Source organism: Aspergillus heteromorphus (genome assembly GCF_003184545.1).
Source record: "Aspergillus heteromorphus CBS 117.55 chromosome Unknown BO70scaffold_17, whole genome shotgun sequence".
NCBI classification, from domain to species: domain Eukaryota; kingdom Fungi; phylum Ascomycota; class Eurotiomycetes; order Eurotiales; family Aspergillaceae; genus Aspergillus; species Aspergillus heteromorphus.
The window spans coordinates 582181-600834 of NW_020290422.1; the positions used below are offsets into that span (position 1 = coordinate 582181).

The window sequence follows — 18654 nt, forward strand, 5'->3', positions numbered from 1 at the left end:
TAATAAAGTCTTCTTAAGAAAAGTTCTTACTTCTTAAGAAAAGTTCTTAAGTTTTTTTTAAAAAATTAAATATAGAATAATCTTCTGATTTTTTATAATATATATAATCTTAAGATTAAGAAAAGAAGAAAAGATCTGATTTAAAAAGCTTATCTTAGTTTAAATATTATTATAATTTATAAAAATCTAAGAAATAGAAGAAGAAGATTTAATAATATTTTTTAAAAATAAATTAAATAACTATAATTAACTTATAATTCTAAAGCTGTTTTATAAATAATAAATATAAAAAAATAAAAGCAGAAAACTCTGTTTAATAAATATTAAATTAAAATAAAAATTTAATATAATAATAAAATAAGATTTAGTTTTTAATTATAAATCTAATAATAGATTTAATAAGCAGAAATTTATATCTAGAATCTAGAATTATAAAATAGTTTTTTTTTTTAAATAAAGCTATTTAAGATATAATAAACTAGAATAGAAAATAGATATTTATAAAAAAAATTTATAAAAAACTTTTATAAAATCTTTTATAAAAGCTATAATATTATAGTATAGATCTAATATATTCTATTTATTCTATTTATTTATTTTATTTATTTAATTTATTTAATTTATTTAATTTATTTAATCTATTTGATCTGCTTTATTTTAATAATTTAATTATTTATAATTTTCTTAATTATCTATCTGTTTTTAATTTTATTAATAGCTCTTTGAGCTATATTTTATTTATAAATCTAAAAATAATCTAATTCAGAAAAAATAGTAAAATAAAAATAATATATTTATTTTTAATATTTTAATTAATAATTAATATATAATTTTTCTAGTATTCTATAATATAATTAAGATATATACTTAAAATAAAGTAATAATTATATATTTTTATATATATTTTTTACTATAAGAATAATAATTTTATAAAAAACTAAATTTTATTAATATAACTAGAATTTTTTTATTATTTCTAATATATAATAATAAAAAAGATACTAATTTCTTTTTTAATTATATTTTTTTAATTTAAAAAGCTTCTTTTTATATATTTTTAAATAATAATAAAAATAATCAGATTAATAATTATTTAATCTAGATATATCTTAATTATACTAGAGCTTAAAAAGATATAGCAGATAGATCTTAATATTAAGAATAATTAAAATAATTAATTATCTGGTTTTTAGCTATATTATAATCAGATATAAAAATTTTTTTAATCTAATTATAATCTGGCGGTTAGATATAAAAATTCCAATTAACCTGACCTGACCTGGCTGTTAGCCACTCTAAATAAAAAGATTATAAAGAATTAAATTCTTAATTATTTATAAAAAATTAGATCTGTATAATTTAATACTGTAATAATATATTTTAATATCTTGAAAATAATATTATATTTAGTTAAATTTATAATTAATTCTGGATCGGAGTATTAAAAAATAATAAATTATTTATTTTAATATTTTTGAAATATATAAGATAAATATATTTAGTATTTAAATATTATTAAAGATAAAAGAATATTTTCTAAAAAAAATAAAAAAAAAATATAATTAAAATTATTAGTAATATAATTTATATAGATTTTAAAGATTAGTAATTTTTAAAAAATTATATATATTATTTATATAAAGAATCTATTAATTAGTAAGTAAATAAATAAAAAATAATAATTATGTTAATAATAAAAACTAAATTACTTGTAATATTAAAAGCCGCGAAGAATATATTTTAATAGAGATATTTTTTTAATATTATTAGATTTAATTCTAATTATATTATATTAATTAATTATAATAATTAATAAATATTTTAAATTCTAATTAATAAGAAATTTTATATAATAATCTATTTTTATTATATTAATATTTATTAGTATTAGCTTTGTTAAGAGATTTAGAATAGTTAAATTAATATATATTAATAATTTATAAATAAGATAGCAGCTAATAATCTTATTAAATTATTAATATTTTAAAGTTATATAAAATTTATTAAATTACTAGAATTAATTAATTAAATTAACTAGTTATCTTGCTATTAAAATTATTATATTTAAAAATTAATTTAATATTATATTAATATTTTATTATTAGAAATTACAGTCTTTGCAGACTGAAGAGAATATATTAAATAAAATAAAAGCTTAATATAATAATAAAATAAGATTTAGCTCTTTAATCTCTGATTAATCTGAATCAGTCTATATATAGTCTTATATATAACTTTATATATATCTAATTATTGTCTGATTCTATATTTATATAGCTCAACTGCCTGCGCAGCAGTATTATAGAAGCAGACCTTTATTATATTATCATTCTAGACCTGACACCACAGTTATGGCTATTTTTACTATTCACCTTTTCTCATAGTCGGTGATCCATAGAAGATTTTTCTTATTTTAGTGGATTATAGGCATTCACACCATATGTCACAATGCCACCCTTGCAAGCCTTGTTCCCATGACACGAGATCAATATATATATGCATTCCGGAAACACAGTGATTCTATTGGGTTTATAGTGGCCCGAGGGGGTTGGACATATTCATAATACCGACTTACGAGAAGCAACAGTTAGATGTAAGGTATTGAAATCTAACTGTAGGCATCACACTACTTTACTGTTTAGCTTCCGAACGATGAGTTGCGCAAGTAGATGACTTGGAGAGAATGATCAAAAACCCCTTCGAAGGCCTCCAAGAGATTTCCCTGACCAGGCTTCTATAGTGATCTTGTGTTCAGGACCTTATGTATCATGTAATGTCTTTCTGTAGAGTGAACCAAGCGTTGTAATCTCCATTAGATTCTCCAGCGGTCTCATCTTCATAAACTAGCTGAAGCTTGTTGACGTCGTAGTAGTTAGTTGCGCTTGTAGCGTTGAAAGCAAGTATATATAGTATCGTAATCCCACTTACGCCCGCGGGCTCGCCATTGTCTGGCTGCCGTGGTAAAAGTGTTCCACGCTTCATGGGCGTCCGCAGCGTATTGCCTAGCCACGACAAGAAATTTGGGATAGATGTCAATCTTTTCCTGGACGGTCATGACATAGGCTCCTTGGATGTAGATATTATTGCTGTCACAAATCCGGTAAAAGGCTCTCGTGAACTCAGGCTTGGCCCAGATGATTCGGACTTGTTAACACGAAGGGATAGATCCTGAAGCTATTCAGATATCTCGGGCTCGGCTGACGGCCCTTGACACATGTAGTTCCGGACGATGACTTGTGTTCGGTATGATCTACCCAAATACCAGATTCTGGGACCCAACCGGTCGGCTTCGGCATCCAAGCGACCTGTCATTGTTGCAGTGTATATGACATCGCCACACCGCGATTCATTGAAATGGCAGCGGTATGGCACTCCTCTCAGGATGACATACTGTTGGATGTTGTTGTCTGATATGTGCTAAGAAAGAAAGATGTAGTTAAACCATCAATCATGATGTGGATTAAATGGTCTCTCTTCATGGAGTATTTAGGTTAAGGGCCATAAGCTGATTTATCTGGCAGATGATGGTGATGGCCATGGAGGGGATGGTGGAGGTGGTGGAGGTGGTGGAGATGGAAAGAGTTGGTAAGTCTGAGAGGAGGCAAGGGTGGCCTCTTTACTATATAAGGACATCATATTTCAATTCCCCTTGTTCAATTTACCTGATACTGATCCCAGTGGCAGAACTAGCTATGGAGTCCTTCACTGATACAGCACAATGTCGATCACTGCACGAAGCAATATAGCCAAACAACCCAGAAACCAAAGCTAATATTAATACCTAGGCAGTAATGACAGCCAACCTCGGCTCTCCATCTCGCCAAAGCCACACCTCCAGCCCTAAAGACACGCCCCACTGCCACTAGCCCCCAACAGTAGTTATCTAGTTATCAAGAAATCGCATTGCTAAGCCATCCGTCAGCCGCAGCTCAGGCCCCGCCGTCTACCAATGATCGGGATCCCGCGTCCATCCATTCCGCACTGATGGCGCGTATCTTCACGATGAGGCTGCGATGCGGCATACGATGTGATGGGTTGATGATGCATCGCGGGATATTCCTCCCTATCTCTTAAACCTCCCCCCCCCCAACAACGGCTCTGTCCCAGTATTTCCGTCCCCTCATCTGCTCTACTTCCCGATCCGACCCGCCCCCGCAGCCCTAAGACTGACTAGCACGCCCTTATCGACTCCAACCCCGTCTCGATTGCATCAGCACCGCATGTCCAGGCCAGCTAGCGGGGTTTGTGCCTGACAGCTCCGGTCGCGTCGATCGTCCCCCGACTTTCTGCTTCTCCCCTCACAACAGCGACACTGTACAGCATCACCCACCATGACGCGATCCGGCCCCAACTCGTTTCAGCAGCTGGAAAAGGTATCCCCCCATACTGAACATGACATCATTATCACTGGAAAACCACTACTAACGAACCCCAGCTTGGCGAAGGCACCTACGCCACGGTACCTCCCCCCCCCCCCCCAAAACAAACCCCCCTCCGCACCCCTTACCTAACCCTCATAATAAAACCAGGTCTTCAAAGGCCGCAACACCCAAACCGGCGAGCTCGTCGCCCTCAAAGAAATCGCCCTGGACACGGAAGAAGGCACGCCCAGCACCGCGATCCGCGAAATCTCACTAATGAAAGAGCTGCACCACGAAAACATCCTCCGGCTTCACGACGTCATCCACGCGGAATCCAAACTGATGCTGGTGTTCGAATACATGGACAAAGACCTGAAGCGGTACATGGACACGCACGGGGAACTGTCCGCCGGCGTGATCAAATCGTTCGTCTACCAGCTGCTCCAGGGGGTGAGTTACTGCCACGACAACCGGATCCTGCACCGCGACCTCAAGCCGCAGAACCTGCTGGTGAACGCGCAGGGCCAGCTGAAGCTGGGGGACTTTGGGCTGGCGCGCGCGATTGGGATCCCGGTCAATACGTTCTCGAATGAGGTGGTGACGCTGTGGTATCGCGCGCCGGACGTCTTGCTGGGCAGTCGCAGTTATAGCACCAGTATTGATATGTGGAGTATTGGGTGCATTGCGGCGGAGTTGTGGAGGGGGAGGTCGCTGTTTCCCGGGTCGAATAATGAGGATCAGTTGAAGAGGATCTTTAAGGTTATGGGGACTCCGTCGGAGAGGTCCTGGCCTGGCGTGAGTAAGTTGCCCGAGTATAGGGCTGATTTTCCGGTTTATGTCCAGCAGGAGTTGAGGGCGTTGGTGCCTAGGGTGGATCCGTTGGGGTTGGATCTCGTGGGCAGGATGTTGAGGGTTATCCCGGAACGGAGGATTACAGCCAAGGAGGCCTTGAGGCATGCTTGGTTTGAGGATTTGGGGGTGTAGTTGGGTTGCTCGGGGTGGTAATGTCTGTTGGATAGTTGGATGGTTAGTTGTGGGACTGGTGGTGGAGACCCGCATACGATTGTGTCTTGTGGAATAGGATGAGGATATACCTATATGGGATAGGGATGGGCAGGATCTCTGTAAACCCTGCTGGGCCACCAGGTTGAGACTCCCCCCTTTGCCACGGCGACCTCTCATCAACCCTGGAGGGCATCAATTCCCCTTGACGCCCACCAAGAAACTCAAAGCACCAAATCTGAATCGATAAAAAAAAACTATATACATGCACACCCCACCCCACCCCTCCCAGTGACTATAAACACCCCAAGCCCTCTCCTCTATAATCTCCAGGTTTAATCTCCAAACTAATCGTCACCCCAAACAGCACCTCAAGCCTTACTCGACTCAATACAAACACTATGTCTCGTCACAATACTGTGATGCGTTTCCACCAGCGTCCCCTCCGTCGACCACCCCCCAGAATGCGGGGAATCGAGCGGTCTCTTCGACTCCGTGGTATTGCGGATGCGAGACCACACCTTTAGGTTAAATAGGGGGCGGAGGTGCGAGAGACACGCGGCAGTGATTCCCACGGCAGCTTCGATGCACGTCCATACTGCGACGGGGACTTGATTGTCTGTTATCATCATCAGTATTTGAATTCAACTTGCGAAAGGCAGGGAGGGGAGGGCAGGGGTAGTACATGTAATATCCGGCCCAGCATTAACCAGGTCAATCATCGCAACAAGGCGCACGATATCGAAAATAAGCGTCCTATCCCCACCCACCGTCAGCAAACACAACACACCACTCGCTCTCCCGGAGCTTATCAACCAAGGTAGGTATAAAAACATACAAAATCCCCACCAAGAACACCCCCGAAAGCAACCCCCTCTGCCTCTTCGAAATCGGCAACGACCAAACACTCCTCATCGGCATCACCAGCAAGACCATATCCGTGAGGATATTCGGGATCTGCTGTCCGTAGTAATAGCTCACGGTGTCCATGCAGGAACCCTCGACGGCGCGGTCCCAGAATTTTTGAACGGGGACGCAGTTGAATACGCCGGCGAGGGAGACACTCACGGCCCAGAGGATCACGATTACGCTGACGATGTTGGCGGCGCGGGTCATGCGGGGGGCCGTGAAGAGGCGTTTGTATACGCATAGGATGGAGAGCTTGATGAAGGCGATGCAGCAGGTGTAGACGAAGGAGTTGGACCAGCCGATCTGGGTGGAGGCGTTGGTATCTGTGTTAGGCTTTGGGTTTGTGGGGTCGGGGGGGATGAGTGGGGGACGAACCTGGAAGTAGACGGTCAGGTTCTTTTTCGGGATCATGGTGATGTGTGAGCCGATGCCGTTGAAGAGGACTGCGGTTTCGTGTTAGATGCCATCGCATCGGGGGGTGATGTCAACGTACTGATAACGACACCGATCGAGCAGCCATATTTGAATAGCTGCATTGGTCGGTTAGCGTGCTACCAGAGAGCGAGCGCAGTGACAGCCATACCAGCGCAATCATAATCAGATAATCATCCAGATACAACCTCGCCCCGGTGACCCTCCGCGCCAACAGCCGCAAACCCACCGCCGTCGTGGAGAGAATGAAGGCAAAGCAAATGGCAATAATAAGCGACCTCCGCAAGCGCTCATTGGGATGGTCGAAGTCGCCCTCCGTGGCACGATGTGACACTCGCAGCAGAGACATGACGGTGGCGAGGAAAGACGCGTGAAGAATACGATGCAGAGTCGTTCGTGGCTGCAGGTATTTGGAATGTCGGCGCAGAAACACGGCGTCCACAGATAAATAAGTCAATCCCGTCCCGTCCTTCTGGAGGCGCGGCCTGCCCTATTTTTGGACCTGACAGCCGTCAGTCGGGGGCATTGTCGATGTGTGTTGCGATCTGCATGATTATCGAGATGAGGATGATATTAAGCTTCTATACATCACATTTCATGCGGCAGGGAGGGGTTGCCATGGATCGGGCAAGGGTAGGTGCGTGGTTAGCTTGAGGAAGGGGGGCAGGGGTGGGCGATGCACATCCTGAATGTTGGAGGCAACTGTTGGCAACCAAGGGGGGAGGGGGGATGTTGGACAGACGGGCTGGACGACGCCGTTGAATCTTCCGGACGATAGACTGGCGATCTAACGACGCGGCGGCTCTAGCCTTGTCTGTGCGTGAAGACCTTGCTTCTTCGAGGCCAAACACAGCCATGGCGGTCGTTCTATCGAGGCTGTCGTTCCTCCATCTCGCGTGGCCACTGACGCCTGATAAGGTTCGCGGACGGGCTGCGATCGGATCTGTCACTTCCAGGGCGGATGCGTCAACTCCTGGGTCCACTTAGTGTAGCTTCCTTGGTTGGACGATTAGGGGCTGGTGCGAAGCACATACCCCCTATCGTCTTGGGGCTGTCGACCTTCTCGCTTCCTCTGGTTGTCTGCTCCATCGGGGGTGATGGCTTTGACAGTGCGTGGTCTCGAGGGTATTTCTCTGCTGACACTTTCCGTCCGGGCTGCGTCCTAAGACTCCTTTTCCTTCCTCCCGCGGTAGCAGGGCTTCTATAATATCTCCTGATTGCCATATTTGCAACTGTCCCCTATACTTGGTGCTTCATTTTGCGTGAATCCACCGTGTTGGTGCCCCTATTCCCTTCTGGATAGGCCGCGGCGGCGGGGGCTGCAATTGTTGAAGCCAGGATGACTAGTGCAAACAGGAGGCTAGTCTGCCTCTGCTATGGACCCATTCGTTGGTGATGTGCAAATGACTGTTTGGAGGAAGATTCCGAGGGTGTGCAACAGCCAAGAGTCGGCATTTCATTGGCGTCTGCCTCACTGAACTCCGTTCTTTGTTGACATAGGCCTGTATTAAGATAGCAGCGGACGGTTGCAGCATTTGTCAGGGATTCACCATAGGAGAAACAAAACAGTGGCTGTACACCATCCAGCAGACTGGCATTGGGCAGCATGTCCGCATCCATGGTGAGCAGACATTCTCTTCAGCGGGGCATCTATCATCAGCCAAAATTCAGAAGAACCGAAAAAGTGGGTCTGCGGGAGTGAAAGCCGCCTGGAAATGGGGAGAGTCAGCACTAGACACGGAGTCGGTCGCAGGGTTCTATCGAGCTGACATCAGTGCTAGTAAGTATTCACTCCTCAGCCCTTGCTGTTCTTCATGCCGTTCTCCAGGCTGGGGATCCTGTCCAGCCGAACACCGACGCCGATCTGCCCCCTGTGGATGGTGACATCGGGCAGATGGCGATGCACGGGCCTGGGATCATCAGGCCAACGCCCGGACCGGTTAGGGCAACACACAATGCGATCCACCGCCGCCTCTTGGCGCCATTCCTTCCTTCACCCGACCGAGGTTCTTTCTCGCCTTCTTCCTCTTTCATCTCCACCCCCGATATACCGTCACGTCCAGCCATATCAACATCCCTGCACCACTTCACCACCCCGATGTCCGAGATCACTATCACAGAGGGCGAGTTCCGCCTCCCCGACGGCGTCGCCGTCTACCAGAAGACATGGTCGGTCAGTCGCATCCCCATCCCATCCATCACATGCCGCCCTCCCCCTCTATCCAACCCACCACCAAATCTAACACCACGCAGCCCCCCATCCCCAAGGCCAAACTAGTCCACTTCCACGGCTTCAGCGACCACATCAACAACAGCAACGAGCTCTTCACCAACCTCGCGCAGCAAGGCATCCACGTGTCGGGAATCGACCAACGCGGCTGGGGACGGTCCGCGCCCACCAAGGCGTCCCGGGGAAACACGGGCCCGACGCCCTTCATCCTCGCCGACCTGGCCTCTTTCATCAAGTCCCAGCAAAGCGAGATCTACCCGGACCTCCCCCTCTTCATCAGCGGTCACTCCATGGGCGGCGGCCTGGTCGCCACCCTCGCCTCAACCCCCGAGTACCAGCCCCTGGTCTCCTCCTTCCGGGGCATCATTCTCCTTGCGCCTCTCATCGGACTCACCCCCATGCAAACCCCCAGCTCGGTGACCGTCTTCCTCGGCCGACTAGCGGGAAAGCTCCTCCCGCACCACCAACTAACCCAGCGCATGAAGATCGAGTCTATTGCGCGTGATCCGGACGTGCAGACGATGCTGAGATCCGACCCGCTGAACCATGGAACGGGGACGTTGGAGATGTTTGCCGCGATGTTGGATCGCACGGCGGATTTGTCGAGCGGCAAGTTGGTTCTCCAGGATGGGGTCAGGTCGGTTTATTTGGCCCATGGGAATGCGGACGGGTGTACGAGTTTTGAGGCGAGTAGGAAGTGGTTTGACAGTCAGACGGGGGGGATGTTGCAGGGGGATAAGTGCTTTAAGGAGTATGATGGCTGGTGTCATGTTTTGCATCTAGATTCGAAGGATAATAGGAAGACGTATGCGGATGATTTGGCGGGGTGGATTTTGGGGAGGGAGTAGGGGGTTTTTTTTCTTCTGTTTTGTTTGGACGGGGGGGGGGGTGGATTGATGGGGGTGGTATATATATCTGCTGGGTCATATTTTATACTGAGGTTTCGATGCTGTGGTCTGAATAATAGAATTTGATTTATATCATCAGTATTTGGGGATGTATCCTATATCTTCCCCGATTGAATGTATAAACATAAATCAATATTTACATAAAAGCCGCATAAGAGAGCCCCAACCGAAATGCGACTCCACCAACTCCAACAACAACTCCACCAAATATCACTCATAACAGTCCACCTCACCTCCCACACCCCATAACCGTCACAGTCGCATACTCATAAACAACATCCACATCACTTCCTCCCCGCCCACAACATCACTCACCATCGCGGTGCGAGTGGTGAAGATAGTATCGGTGCTACAGTACGTTCAATAGGTGATCAGGAAAATGCAGTTAGACCATCGATCATGATGTGGATTAAATGGTCTCTCTTCGTCGAATATGTAGGCCGGATGACTTGGGTTTTCTCCCGAGGATAGGCGAACATAGTATATATGGTGTTGAAATGAGGGGAATGGCTGGGGATGTGAGAAAAGCGATTGAACCACTTTAACTCAGTCTGAACCCAAAGTACTACCCACAACCCCAACGACATCTTCGATGTGGCACTGTAGCTATATACAGCGGTGAGTCCGCTGTGTCGACTGCGGAGATTTCGAGTCCCGGGATCCACCCGTCGGCTCCAATTGCCCTGGGAAATCAGGGCGGCGATGTGCAAAATAGGGCTAGTACCTGGGACGGGACCCCGGGGCTATCTCGCGATGAGTGGAAAAAGGCCACTGGTGTACTCGGGCTTCACAAGGTATGTATTTCACTTGAGCAGTGGGGGGGGTGTTGTGGCTGCAATGCGTCATGTTGCCCTTTCTAAAGTCCGAGGGCAAACAGACCTGCTGCGATGATCATGCGATGGAGCCGTTGGAGTGGAGCTAACCTATTCCTGGCCGGTCCCTGATCGCTACTGCAACAGGACAAGGCTCAGCCCCCACTCGCCAAATCCCCTAATCTCGTGGTGATGGATGTCTCTCCCACAACCACCAACCCCAACCCCAACCCCCATCCGCCCTCTACCCTTTGGTGGTCTTCCATCCCACGCCATTCACCATGACCCAAGGACTCCACAACCCCTTCCCTGCCTCGCTGCGGAGTACGTGTCTCGCGTTCTATCCACCCCCATCGGATCGGTAAACCAACAACCCCTCGCTAACCATCCGCAGGTGAATGCAGCAAGGCAGCCCAGATCCTCGAAGCCTTCACCAACCCCGACGCCTTCAACAGCCCGTCGCGCACCCTTCCCCAGAGGATTCTCACCGGCGCCAAGGCGAGCTCAGCCCAACACCCAGGCTTCCTCGCCCCGAACTGACATCTAACACAGGGCCTCGCCATCCTCACCGTCGCCAAGGCCGCATTCCTGGGCTCGGTGCGCTTCGGCTCCGGCATTCTCGTGTCGCGTCTCGACGATGGCTCGTGGTCCGCGCCGTCTGCGATCGTCATGGTGGGTGGCGGCTTTGGAGGCCAGATCGGGGTGGAAGTGACAGACTTTGTGTTTATTCTTCACAACGATCTGGCGGTACGCACCTTTGCACAGTTGGGAACTGTCACATTGGGCATCAATGCGTCGTTGGCGCTGGGGACACTCGGGCGAAATGGGGAGATCGGGGGTGCTGCCAGCATCGGGGGCGCTGTCGGGGTGTTTTCGTATGGGCAGACAAAGGGCGTGTTTGGTGGTGCCAGTGTGGAGGGGGCGATGATAATTGAGAGTCGGCTTTCCAATAAAAGGCTGTATGGGCGTAGGGTTACGGCGCGGGAGTTGCTCGGTGGGGAAATTCCCCCGCCTGAGGAGGCGAGGGAGCTGTTGCAGCGCTTGCAATCGGGTGTGTTCGAGGGGGAGGATTCGAAATCTCGTGGATTGCCTGACGAGTCGCCGGCTGGGGAAATCACCATCCCCATTCCGCCTGAGCTCCCCTCGGGAGAGGCTTCTGAACGCGCAGCCGAGCTGCCTTCTCAGGTACTACCTCACGAGGCGAGCCAGACTCCATCCGAACTCCCATCAGAAGGGTCTGAAGTCTCCGAGCTTTTGTCTGATGACGCTCCAGGAGACAGATCGCCCCGTTCTGAGCTCCCACCGATCACTGAGGCGTTTGAATTGCCAGCCGAGCTACCAGCCGAGCTGCCAGGATCAATGGTGGAGCTTTCCCCTTTGTCTCCTTCGCATCCTGGATACTCGATCCAGCGCAAACCAACCCCGACATCTCCGGTCTCAGCAAACTCCACTGCCGAGCCACCTACACGCGATGTCTAACCGTGGGAGGGCGAGCTGCTTCCCAGCCTGCTGACCCCATTTCGATTGTGACTCACCTTTTTCTCGGACCGTATAGCTAGACGATCACCCCACTCGGCATACAAGGCAACCTCAGCTTCGATTTTTTCCGGTGTCGGACGTTAAATTCTCCTATCATCGCACGCACACAGCCTGTTCGGAGATTGGCGTACCCCCGCTAGATCCGAGAGTCGATTATCAATCAGCAACCAGGATGGCAAGGCTGATATTCAGCTCAATAGGCATCTACTTTCACGGCCAATAGAATGCCATACTGATTGATAACCGAGTTAAGCTAATACAGCCTCCCAAACTATGACATTTTGGCGCGACACAAAACCCCTCTTTTCTATGTCCGACAATCACCGATATCAGCGAGTCCCGGGGCCGAGCTTCGGATTTCGATCTGATAACCAGCCAACTATAAGAACATGAAACTATCACTTCCTACTCTCCTTCGCCATCTACTGATCAATCAATATCATACTTGCAATAACACATCCAAAACCACACCATACCATCAACCAACACCCCCCCAGACAACAAACCAAAATGTCCATCGCCAACGCCATCCACGCCTCCACCGTGGAGACCTACATCGAATCGCACCTCTCCACCCCCGATCCAGCCATCACCCACGCCCGCGAAACAACCCACCAGCACAACATCCCCTCCATCTCGCTGTCACCCGGCCAGGGCCGCTTCCTCAAAATGCTCGCCTCCTGCACCAAAGCCCAAAACATCCTCGAGCTCGGCACCCTAGGCGGACACTCCACCATCTGGCTCTCCCGGGCCATCAAAGAGCGCGGCGGCAAAGTCACCAGCATCGACATCAACCCTCTCCATCGCGACGTCGCCACCGAGAATCTGCGCTTCGCGGGCGTGAAAGTCCCCGAGGATGTCGAGATCCTCCTCGGTGCCGGGCTGGATATCCTTCCGTCGCTGGAAAAAGATATTCAGAGTGGAGTCCGCGAGCCGTTTGATTTCGTGTTCATTGATGCGGATTGGCCGAACCAGTGGCGGTATTTTGATTATGGGGTTCGATTGGCGAGGGGGACGGGGAGTGTGCTTTTTGTGGATAATGCGGTCGCTGCGTTGTTGGATTATGGGGTTGTTGGGCCGGAGGAGAGGGATGAGGGGTTTGTGTCGCTGGTGGAGGAGGTCGGGAGGGATGAGAGGGTTGAGGCGGTGGTGGTGCAGACGGTTGGGGCGAGGAGTTATGATGGGTTTTTGATGGCGGTGGTGAATTAGATGGGAATGACCGACTGACTCTGTTTTGCTTTGATTTTGTGGCGATGTGTACTTGGATCATGACATTCGGATTTCTCTGACGGAATATAGTAATGAACCTTCCTTGTCCCCAGACTCCTAGTCTTTTTTTTTTTTTTGAAATGGCCTTTGGTTTTGTTTTCTTTTCGAAAACACTCCCGGATGATTTGAAACATGATCTCCGGACTCCGATAGATAGTATATATCTTCATCCTTTCCCCGCACCAACCTCGCTCTGCTCCTTTTATCCCCGTTCTCTTTTCCTTGAATAAAAACCACAAAGACCTTCCCGATTACCCACCCAACCCGCTCTGAACCCATCCGCCGAAATCCGCCTTACCCCTCCACCAACCCACCCCACACCACCCCAATCTAATCAGACCCCCCCCCCCCAGCTATCTCCGACAACCCCGACCCGAGAACTCCGCTATCTCCGAGCCTCAAAACCCCCCGTCCCCTCGGACGCCCGACCGGACCCTTCCTTCCACTCTCACCACATGCCACCACCACCCACTCCTCAGTACTAGTACTTATTGATTGATCGAAATGTCCCCCCGCAGCTCCCCTCGGAGATCGCCCCCCCGCTTCCCCCCATCTCCCACCCCGAACCCACCAGCAAAAAACGCAAGCGCATCTCCCTCTCCTGCTTCGACTGTCGGCGTCGGAAGCTGAAATGCGACCGCGAGTTCCCTGCCTGCGGCCGATGTCGTCGCGCCGGGCAGGCGGAGACGTGCTATTACGATGATGCGCCTGCGCGGCCCTCGCCGGTGAATCGGTTTGTTACGCCGGTGAGTGCGGGGGTGGTGGTTTGTCTGGGAGTGGAACTGGGAATGGAACTGGTGGTGGTGGAGGTGTTGCGCGCGCGTCAGGGCTAGCGTCGGTCGAAGCGACGCCAAATCTGGGCGCGTGGCAGCTCCTCGGCCATGCTTCGTCGGCGACGGGGGTGAATGAGCAGTTACCGCTGATCCGGACGGACGTGCGCAAGGAGTTGCAGAGTTCGGGGCAGATGATGCCGGGCGAGCCGGAGACGAACATCTTCCGGGGAAAGAATTTCATGACGCAGTATTACGGGAGTAGTAATCCGATTAGTCTCATTTCGCATGTAAGGGCTCTCTATCTATCGGGTTCTGGGGATTGGAGTGGGTGATTGATGGGAGGGGAAGGGAGGACTGGGGGTGTTGGATGATGGATGATGGATTGGTTGGCTAATGTGTCTGGTGTGGGTGTGAGTGTGTGGATAGTTACCCGAGCTGCGCTCATTCATGAAAGAGACGATCATGCAGCGGACGTCGCTGGCGACGCTGCAGCGCGATCTGAAGGCGTTGCAGGTCAAATGGAAAGCCTCTCGGACGGAACTCTTACCGAAGAGTGAGGCGGAGCTGTTCTGTCTCCTGCCGGACCAGGAGACGGTCGATGCGCATGTCGGTCTCTACTGGAAGACGTTCGAGACGGTGTATCACGTTCTGCACTATCCGAGCTTCTCGAAGGAGTATGACGCCTTCCGACAGGATCACCGCGCCGCGAAGCCGGCGTTCGTGGTGCTGTTGCTGCTGATCATGGCGTCGGTGAGTTGTATCGCGCACCGCGACCAGTGGAAGTATATTGGGGAGACGTCGGTGGATCGTGAGCGGGCGACGCTGTGGGTCGAGGCGGCGGAGGGGTGGCTTTCGACCCAGAGCCAGAAGAATGTGTACCTGGCGATCTGGCAGATACGGTGTTTGTTGGTCGTGGCGAAGCAGGTCAATTCGGTGAAGAAGAAACGGGTCTGGACGGTCGCGGGGAATCTGGTCAGAGAGGCCATCTCGGCGGGGTTTCATCGCGATCCGAGTTTGCTGGGGGAAAGGGTGTCGCTGTTTGATCAGGAGATGAGACGCAGGTTGTGGGCGACGATCATTGAGTTGGATCTGCAGGCGTCGATTGATCGTGGGATGCCCTCCGCGATGGCCTGCATGACGTCTGATGCGACCCCGCTGCGCAATGTCGATGATGAGGATCTCGTCGTGGATGATATGTCGATCCCGGCCTGCAAGCCCTGGACAGAGTTTACCAAGTCCTCGTTTCTGCATGTTTCAGCGGCCACTTTCGCGTTGAGGACGGCGCTGAACTGTAAGGTCAATGATTTGGGGTCGCGTTCCACGTACGAAGAGGTCTTGGACGCGGAGGAGAAAATCACCGCTGAGCTGAAGAGACTTCCCAACTGGAATGAAGTCCAAGGGGCGTCGTTGGCGAGGTCTCTGCTGGAACTCCAGCTCCGGCACTTCCTGATGATGCTGCATGCCCCGTTCGCACGCCAGAGCGACACCAACCCGCGCTACTCGCTGTCCAGGATGGTCTGCTTCAACGCCGCCTTCACCATCATCGAGAAGCACCACAGGCTGACCAAATCCGGCAACCATCTGCTTCTGCTCCTGCGACACGACTACTTCCGAGCTGCCCTGGTCGTCTGCCACAATATGTACATCGCAGCCCATCTCCAGAGTATGTGATCTATCCATTTGTGAAGTTCCCCTTCCTTAATATGTGCCACTTCACTCACGGCCAACAGACAACATCCTCCTCGGCTCCAACAGCACTACCATCCTGCAATACATCGAAACATCCCTCGACCTGATCTCCGACCGAATCACCCGCCATGGCACCGGATACACCAACTACTGGTACATCTCCGCCGCGTACGCCTTCCTCCAATGCGTGCTGTATCCAACCGGCCAGACGGCGCGCAAGGAGGAGGCCATCGATCGCATTATTCGTCAGTATCATCGCATTCTCGCCAGTCAGGAGGATTTGCACAAGGCGAAGGAGATTTTGTTTCCGATGCGGTTGGATCAGGTATGTCGAATGAACAAACAAACTCCTCTCTTCTTGTATGTCGGTGGGATTTGGGGATTGCTGATGGTGGCGGTGCTAGATTGCCCCTCCGGGAGATGGTATGTTGCAGACGGGTCACGGAGGGTTTATGGCGCAGGAGGAGAATATGGCACAGGTAAGTGGTTTGTTTGTGGCTTGGGAGAGGTGGGTTGGTGGTTGATGGTTGAGGCTGATCGTGGTAGGATCCGTTTGAGCGGCCGGATCTGTCGTTGAGTGAGTTCTATTTTGGGAATCCGTCGGCGTGGATCTTTGATAATATGTGGGAGATGGAGTAGGGGCTGTAGGGTTGCTGTGCGAGTGCGTTGGGGAGTTGGATACGGTGCTGTTGGTATATATTGGTCTAATGGTGGGTGAGGAGACTCGAATCTAGCGCATTTGGGAGCATGGTGGGCGGAATAAGTTGGTCAGGGCTTGGGTGGGGGATAGGGTGTTCTGCTTGACGTGAACCTCACTCGAGGGGAACTTGAAGATATAGTTGGCACGAAGATGAGAACTCTGAGATGAACATACCAGCACGAGAGACCTTTGTAAGAGCTAGACAATAACCCTCTCGACACCCCCTCACGCGGACCGGGATGGAAGAGGCTTGCAATGCAATGGTAGAGCTCGTGTTCGCGCCACGACCCGAGTATCGGCCGGGAATAGAATCTCCGCCGTCTGACTAGGAGTACGATGGCTGGTACCGATCCCCAGTAGTCGAATCAACACGTCGAAACTGAAACGTCATACTGTCATGGACTAGGGCACCGCAACGTCCCCCCTGGCTGCGTTGCAACGGTCGGAACGGTCGCCACTGCCATGGGGTCCGGTGAAGCTTTGGCGTTCTAGATCTAGATCGGGGTTCTGGTCTCGGGGGAAATGGAGAATACGACGCTTGCCGAGGACCCTGAGTTGAAGCTGGCGTCGGGAATTGGCTCGGTAGGTGGTATTTGCGGGGGTTGTGCTGGGGTGGAGGTATCGGCAGAGTAGTTAGTGGATGAAGGGAGTCGGGGATGAAAGTTTGATTTGCCAGTTACCTAACGTGTGTCTGGGGTGGTCTGTATGGTGGGATGGTAGATTGCGAGATGGAAGTTACTCTGAGAATTGAAGGCATTGGGAGTTGGCCTACGCAAATGGAATCTACTGGTTTGATGTTGATATGGAGTACTATATTGAATGCGTCGTATATCTGGTATGCACTGATATTAAAACCCTTGTCTCTGACGGTCCCTTGCAGGTGGGCTATTAAGCATTTTAGTTTCAATAATGACAAACCGCCCAGCTACTCAACGAGCCCTCTTTTCTCTCCGTCAACAGCCCCGAAACACCCGATTATATCGCACCATTTATGAACATCAATAATTTTCTAAACACCTCCTGTATGCTCTACCCATCCTTGCATTCCACTCCATCCGGCCGAAACACTGTCAAAAATAGCAGGAACATACCCGGCATCATTCCACGTCAACCGGCCATCCAAGCCCGGGTATGCATCTGCATTCATCCATCCACCCGGTCCGAAGCAAGGGTAACCCAACTATCCAACCTTGTTGCGCTGCGGAGAATGCGTCAACGTAGATAGCCTCCGCTTGAGCAGACGGTGTTGATCGAACGAGCTGGAGTATTCCTCCAGTGCATGACGGGACGGCGCATCCAGGGGCACATCTTCCATGCCTGGCGGGATCCCCTGGGCGTGATGGCAACATGGCAGCGATTGATAGCTTGGCTGCTTGGAGGACGACGGTTCCTCAGAGTCGTAGTCGTGCTGTGGCTCGGGGACCCAGCGCGCGTCGGCTCTGGTGCAGTCTGATGGAGAGAACAGGCCGCAGGTGGTTAGATCGGAGACGTAGGGTGTGGCGTGGCAGAGGCTGAGAGTGTTAGGGCTGGAGGCTAGAGGGAGGGTGACCAGCCCTTGGGGACGCCCAATCAGATCGAGGGGCTTTTCGAGGGAGTATGGCATTTTTGAGTGAATTTGCAGGGAAGATGGTTTGGTTTCGTTTGGTTGTATGGGGTGTTGGATAAGCGCTACTTCATATATTTGTCTTGGAAGTGATTCTATCCATCGCCACTGAACCCCACATATACGAATCGAATCGTCTACGAGATGCGGACGCGGGGATAAGCCAAGGCGAGGCATTTCAAAGCAGACCGTCGATGAGACAATGTCTAACAAAGGTCCCCGGCATCACGATCCCGGCTGATTCGCAATGTCAAAGGAGCGAGGTATGGTACCGAGCAGTCGCCCCGTGGGTGCCTTCGTTTCTTTGTGCTGAGACGGGGGTGACTTCGTACACCTCCTCGGGAACAACCGACTGTGCACCGGCAGTTCTAGATCCCCAGCCCCCCCGAGATTTCTCCACCGGCCGTTGTCTGACATGACAGGAGAA

General features: G+C 49.4%; 7 protein-coding genes across 7 annotated transcripts; 5 read left to right on the forward strand and 2 right to left on the reverse strand.

Moving 5' to 3' along the window:
- Nucleotides 1-4093: 4093 nt before the first annotated feature.
- BO70DRAFT_317254 (negative regulator of the PHO system) lies at nt 4094-5594 on the forward strand. The gene is made up of 3 exons (XM_025540379.1): nt 4094-4373; nt 4436-4459; nt 4530-5594. The coding sequence occupies exons 1-3, from the start codon at nt 4332-4334 to the stop codon at nt 5343-5345; spliced, it is 882 nt and encodes a 293-aa protein (XP_025398307.1). The 5' UTR covers nt 4094-4331; the 3' UTR covers nt 5346-5594.
- Nucleotides 5595-5662: 68 nt separating this feature from the next.
- Nucleotides 5663-7389, reverse strand: BO70DRAFT_363247 (putative integral membrane protein Pth11-like). The gene is made up of 6 exons (XM_025543515.1): nt 6856-7389; nt 6766-6802; nt 6648-6715; nt 6202-6575; nt 6049-6119; nt 5663-5982 (listed from the first exon to the last, which is right to left on the reverse strand). The coding sequence occupies exons 1-6, from the start codon at nt 7051-7053 to the stop codon at nt 5735-5737; spliced, it is 996 nt and encodes a 331-aa protein (XP_025398308.1). The 5' UTR covers nt 7054-7389; the 3' UTR covers nt 5663-5734.
- Nucleotides 7390-8802: 1413 nt separating this feature from the next.
- BO70DRAFT_372098 (acylglycerol lipase) lies at nt 8803-9782 on the forward strand (the record flags this gene model as incomplete). Its single annotated transcript, XM_025544830.1, has 2 exons — nt 8803-8877; nt 8958-9782. The coding sequence occupies 2 exons, from the start codon at nt 8803-8805 to the stop codon at nt 9780-9782; spliced, it is 900 nt and encodes a 299-aa protein (XP_025398309.1).
- Nucleotides 9783-10821: 1039 nt separating this feature from the next.
- Nucleotides 10822-12418, forward strand: BO70DRAFT_63608 (DUF500-domain-containing protein). Its single transcript, XM_025548602.1, has 3 exons — nt 10822-10978; nt 11049-11152; nt 11207-12418. The coding sequence occupies exons 1-3, from the start codon at nt 10936-10938 to the stop codon at nt 12131-12133; spliced, it is 1074 nt and encodes a 357-aa protein (XP_025398310.1). The 5' UTR covers nt 10822-10935; the 3' UTR covers nt 12134-12418.
- BO70DRAFT_63609 (O-methyltransferase) lies at nt 12419-13461 on the forward strand. The gene has a single exon (XM_025548603.1). The coding sequence runs from the start codon at nt 12704-12706 to the stop codon at nt 13400-13402; it is 699 nt and encodes a 232-aa protein (XP_025398311.1). The 5' UTR covers nt 12419-12703; the 3' UTR covers nt 13403-13461.
- Nucleotides 13462-13917: 456 nt separating this feature from the next.
- Nucleotides 13918-16691, forward strand: BO70DRAFT_388176 (uncharacterized protein; the record flags this gene model as incomplete). The annotated part of the gene is made up of 7 exons (XM_025545966.1): nt 13918-13946; nt 14037-14212; nt 14290-14522; nt 14662-15898; nt 15966-16249; nt 16329-16403; nt 16471-16691. The coding sequence occupies 7 exons, from the start codon at nt 13918-13920 to the stop codon at nt 16561-16563; spliced, it is 2127 nt and encodes a 708-aa protein (XP_025398312.1). The 3' UTR covers nt 16564-16691.
- An 812-nt stretch (nt 16692-17503) lies between these two features.
- BO70DRAFT_363251 (uncharacterized protein) lies at nt 17504-18383 on the reverse strand. Its single transcript, XM_025543516.1, has one exon. It carries the CDS (start codon nt 18225-18227, stop codon nt 17805-17807), a length of 423 nt encoding a protein of 140 aa, XP_025398313.1. The 5' UTR covers nt 18228-18383; the 3' UTR covers nt 17504-17804.
- Nucleotides 18384-18654: the final 271 nt, after the last annotated feature.

What these genes read in the sequence shown, in the direction of transcription:
- BO70DRAFT_317254 (XM_025540379.1), top strand. Translation starts at nt 4,332, where the DNA reads ATGACGCGATCCGGCCCCAACTCGTTTCAGCAGCTGGAAAAG. An exon ending in CGTTTCAGCAGCTGGAAAAG is followed by an intron (nt 4,374 to 4,435) that starts GTATCCCCCCAT and finishes AACGAACCCCAG; the next exon opens with CTTGGCGAAGGCACCTACGC. An exon ending in GCGAAGGCACCTACGCCACG is followed by an intron (nt 4,460 to 4,529) that starts GTACCTCCCCCC and finishes TAATAAAACCAG; the next exon opens with GTCTTCAAAGGCCGCAACAC.
- BO70DRAFT_363247 (XM_025543515.1), bottom strand. Translation starts at nt 7,053, where the DNA reads ATGTCTCTGCTGCGAGTGTCACATCGTGCCACGGAGGGCGACTTCGAC. An exon ending in ATCTGATTATGATTGCGCTG is followed by an intron (nt 6,803 to 6,855) that starts GTATGGCTGTCA and finishes CGACCAATGCAG; the next exon opens with CTATTCAAATATGGCTGCTC. An exon ending in CTCGATCGGTGTCGTTATCA is followed by an intron (nt 6,716 to 6,765) that starts GTACGTTGACAT and finishes ACGAAACCGCAG; the next exon opens with TCCTCTTCAACGGCATCGGC.
- BO70DRAFT_63608 (XM_025548602.1), top strand. Translation starts at nt 10,936, where the DNA reads ATGACCCAAGGACTCCACAACCCCTTCCCTGCCTCGCTGCGGA. An exon ending in CTTCCCTGCCTCGCTGCGGA is followed by an intron (nt 10,979 to 11,048) that starts GTACGTGTCTCG and finishes AACCATCCGCAG; the next exon opens with GTGAATGCAGCAAGGCAGCC. An exon ending in GGATTCTCACCGGCGCCAAG is followed by an intron (nt 11,153 to 11,206) that starts GCGAGCTCAGCC and finishes CATCTAACACAG; the next exon opens with GGCCTCGCCATCCTCACCGT.
- BO70DRAFT_63609 (XM_025548603.1), top strand. Translation starts at nt 12,704, where the DNA reads ATGTCCATCGCCAACGCCATCCACGCCTCCACCGTGGAGACCTACATC.
- BO70DRAFT_363251 (XM_025543516.1), bottom strand. Translation starts at nt 18,227, where the DNA reads ATGCCATACTCCCTCGAAAAGCCCCTCGATCTGATTGGGCGTCCCCAA.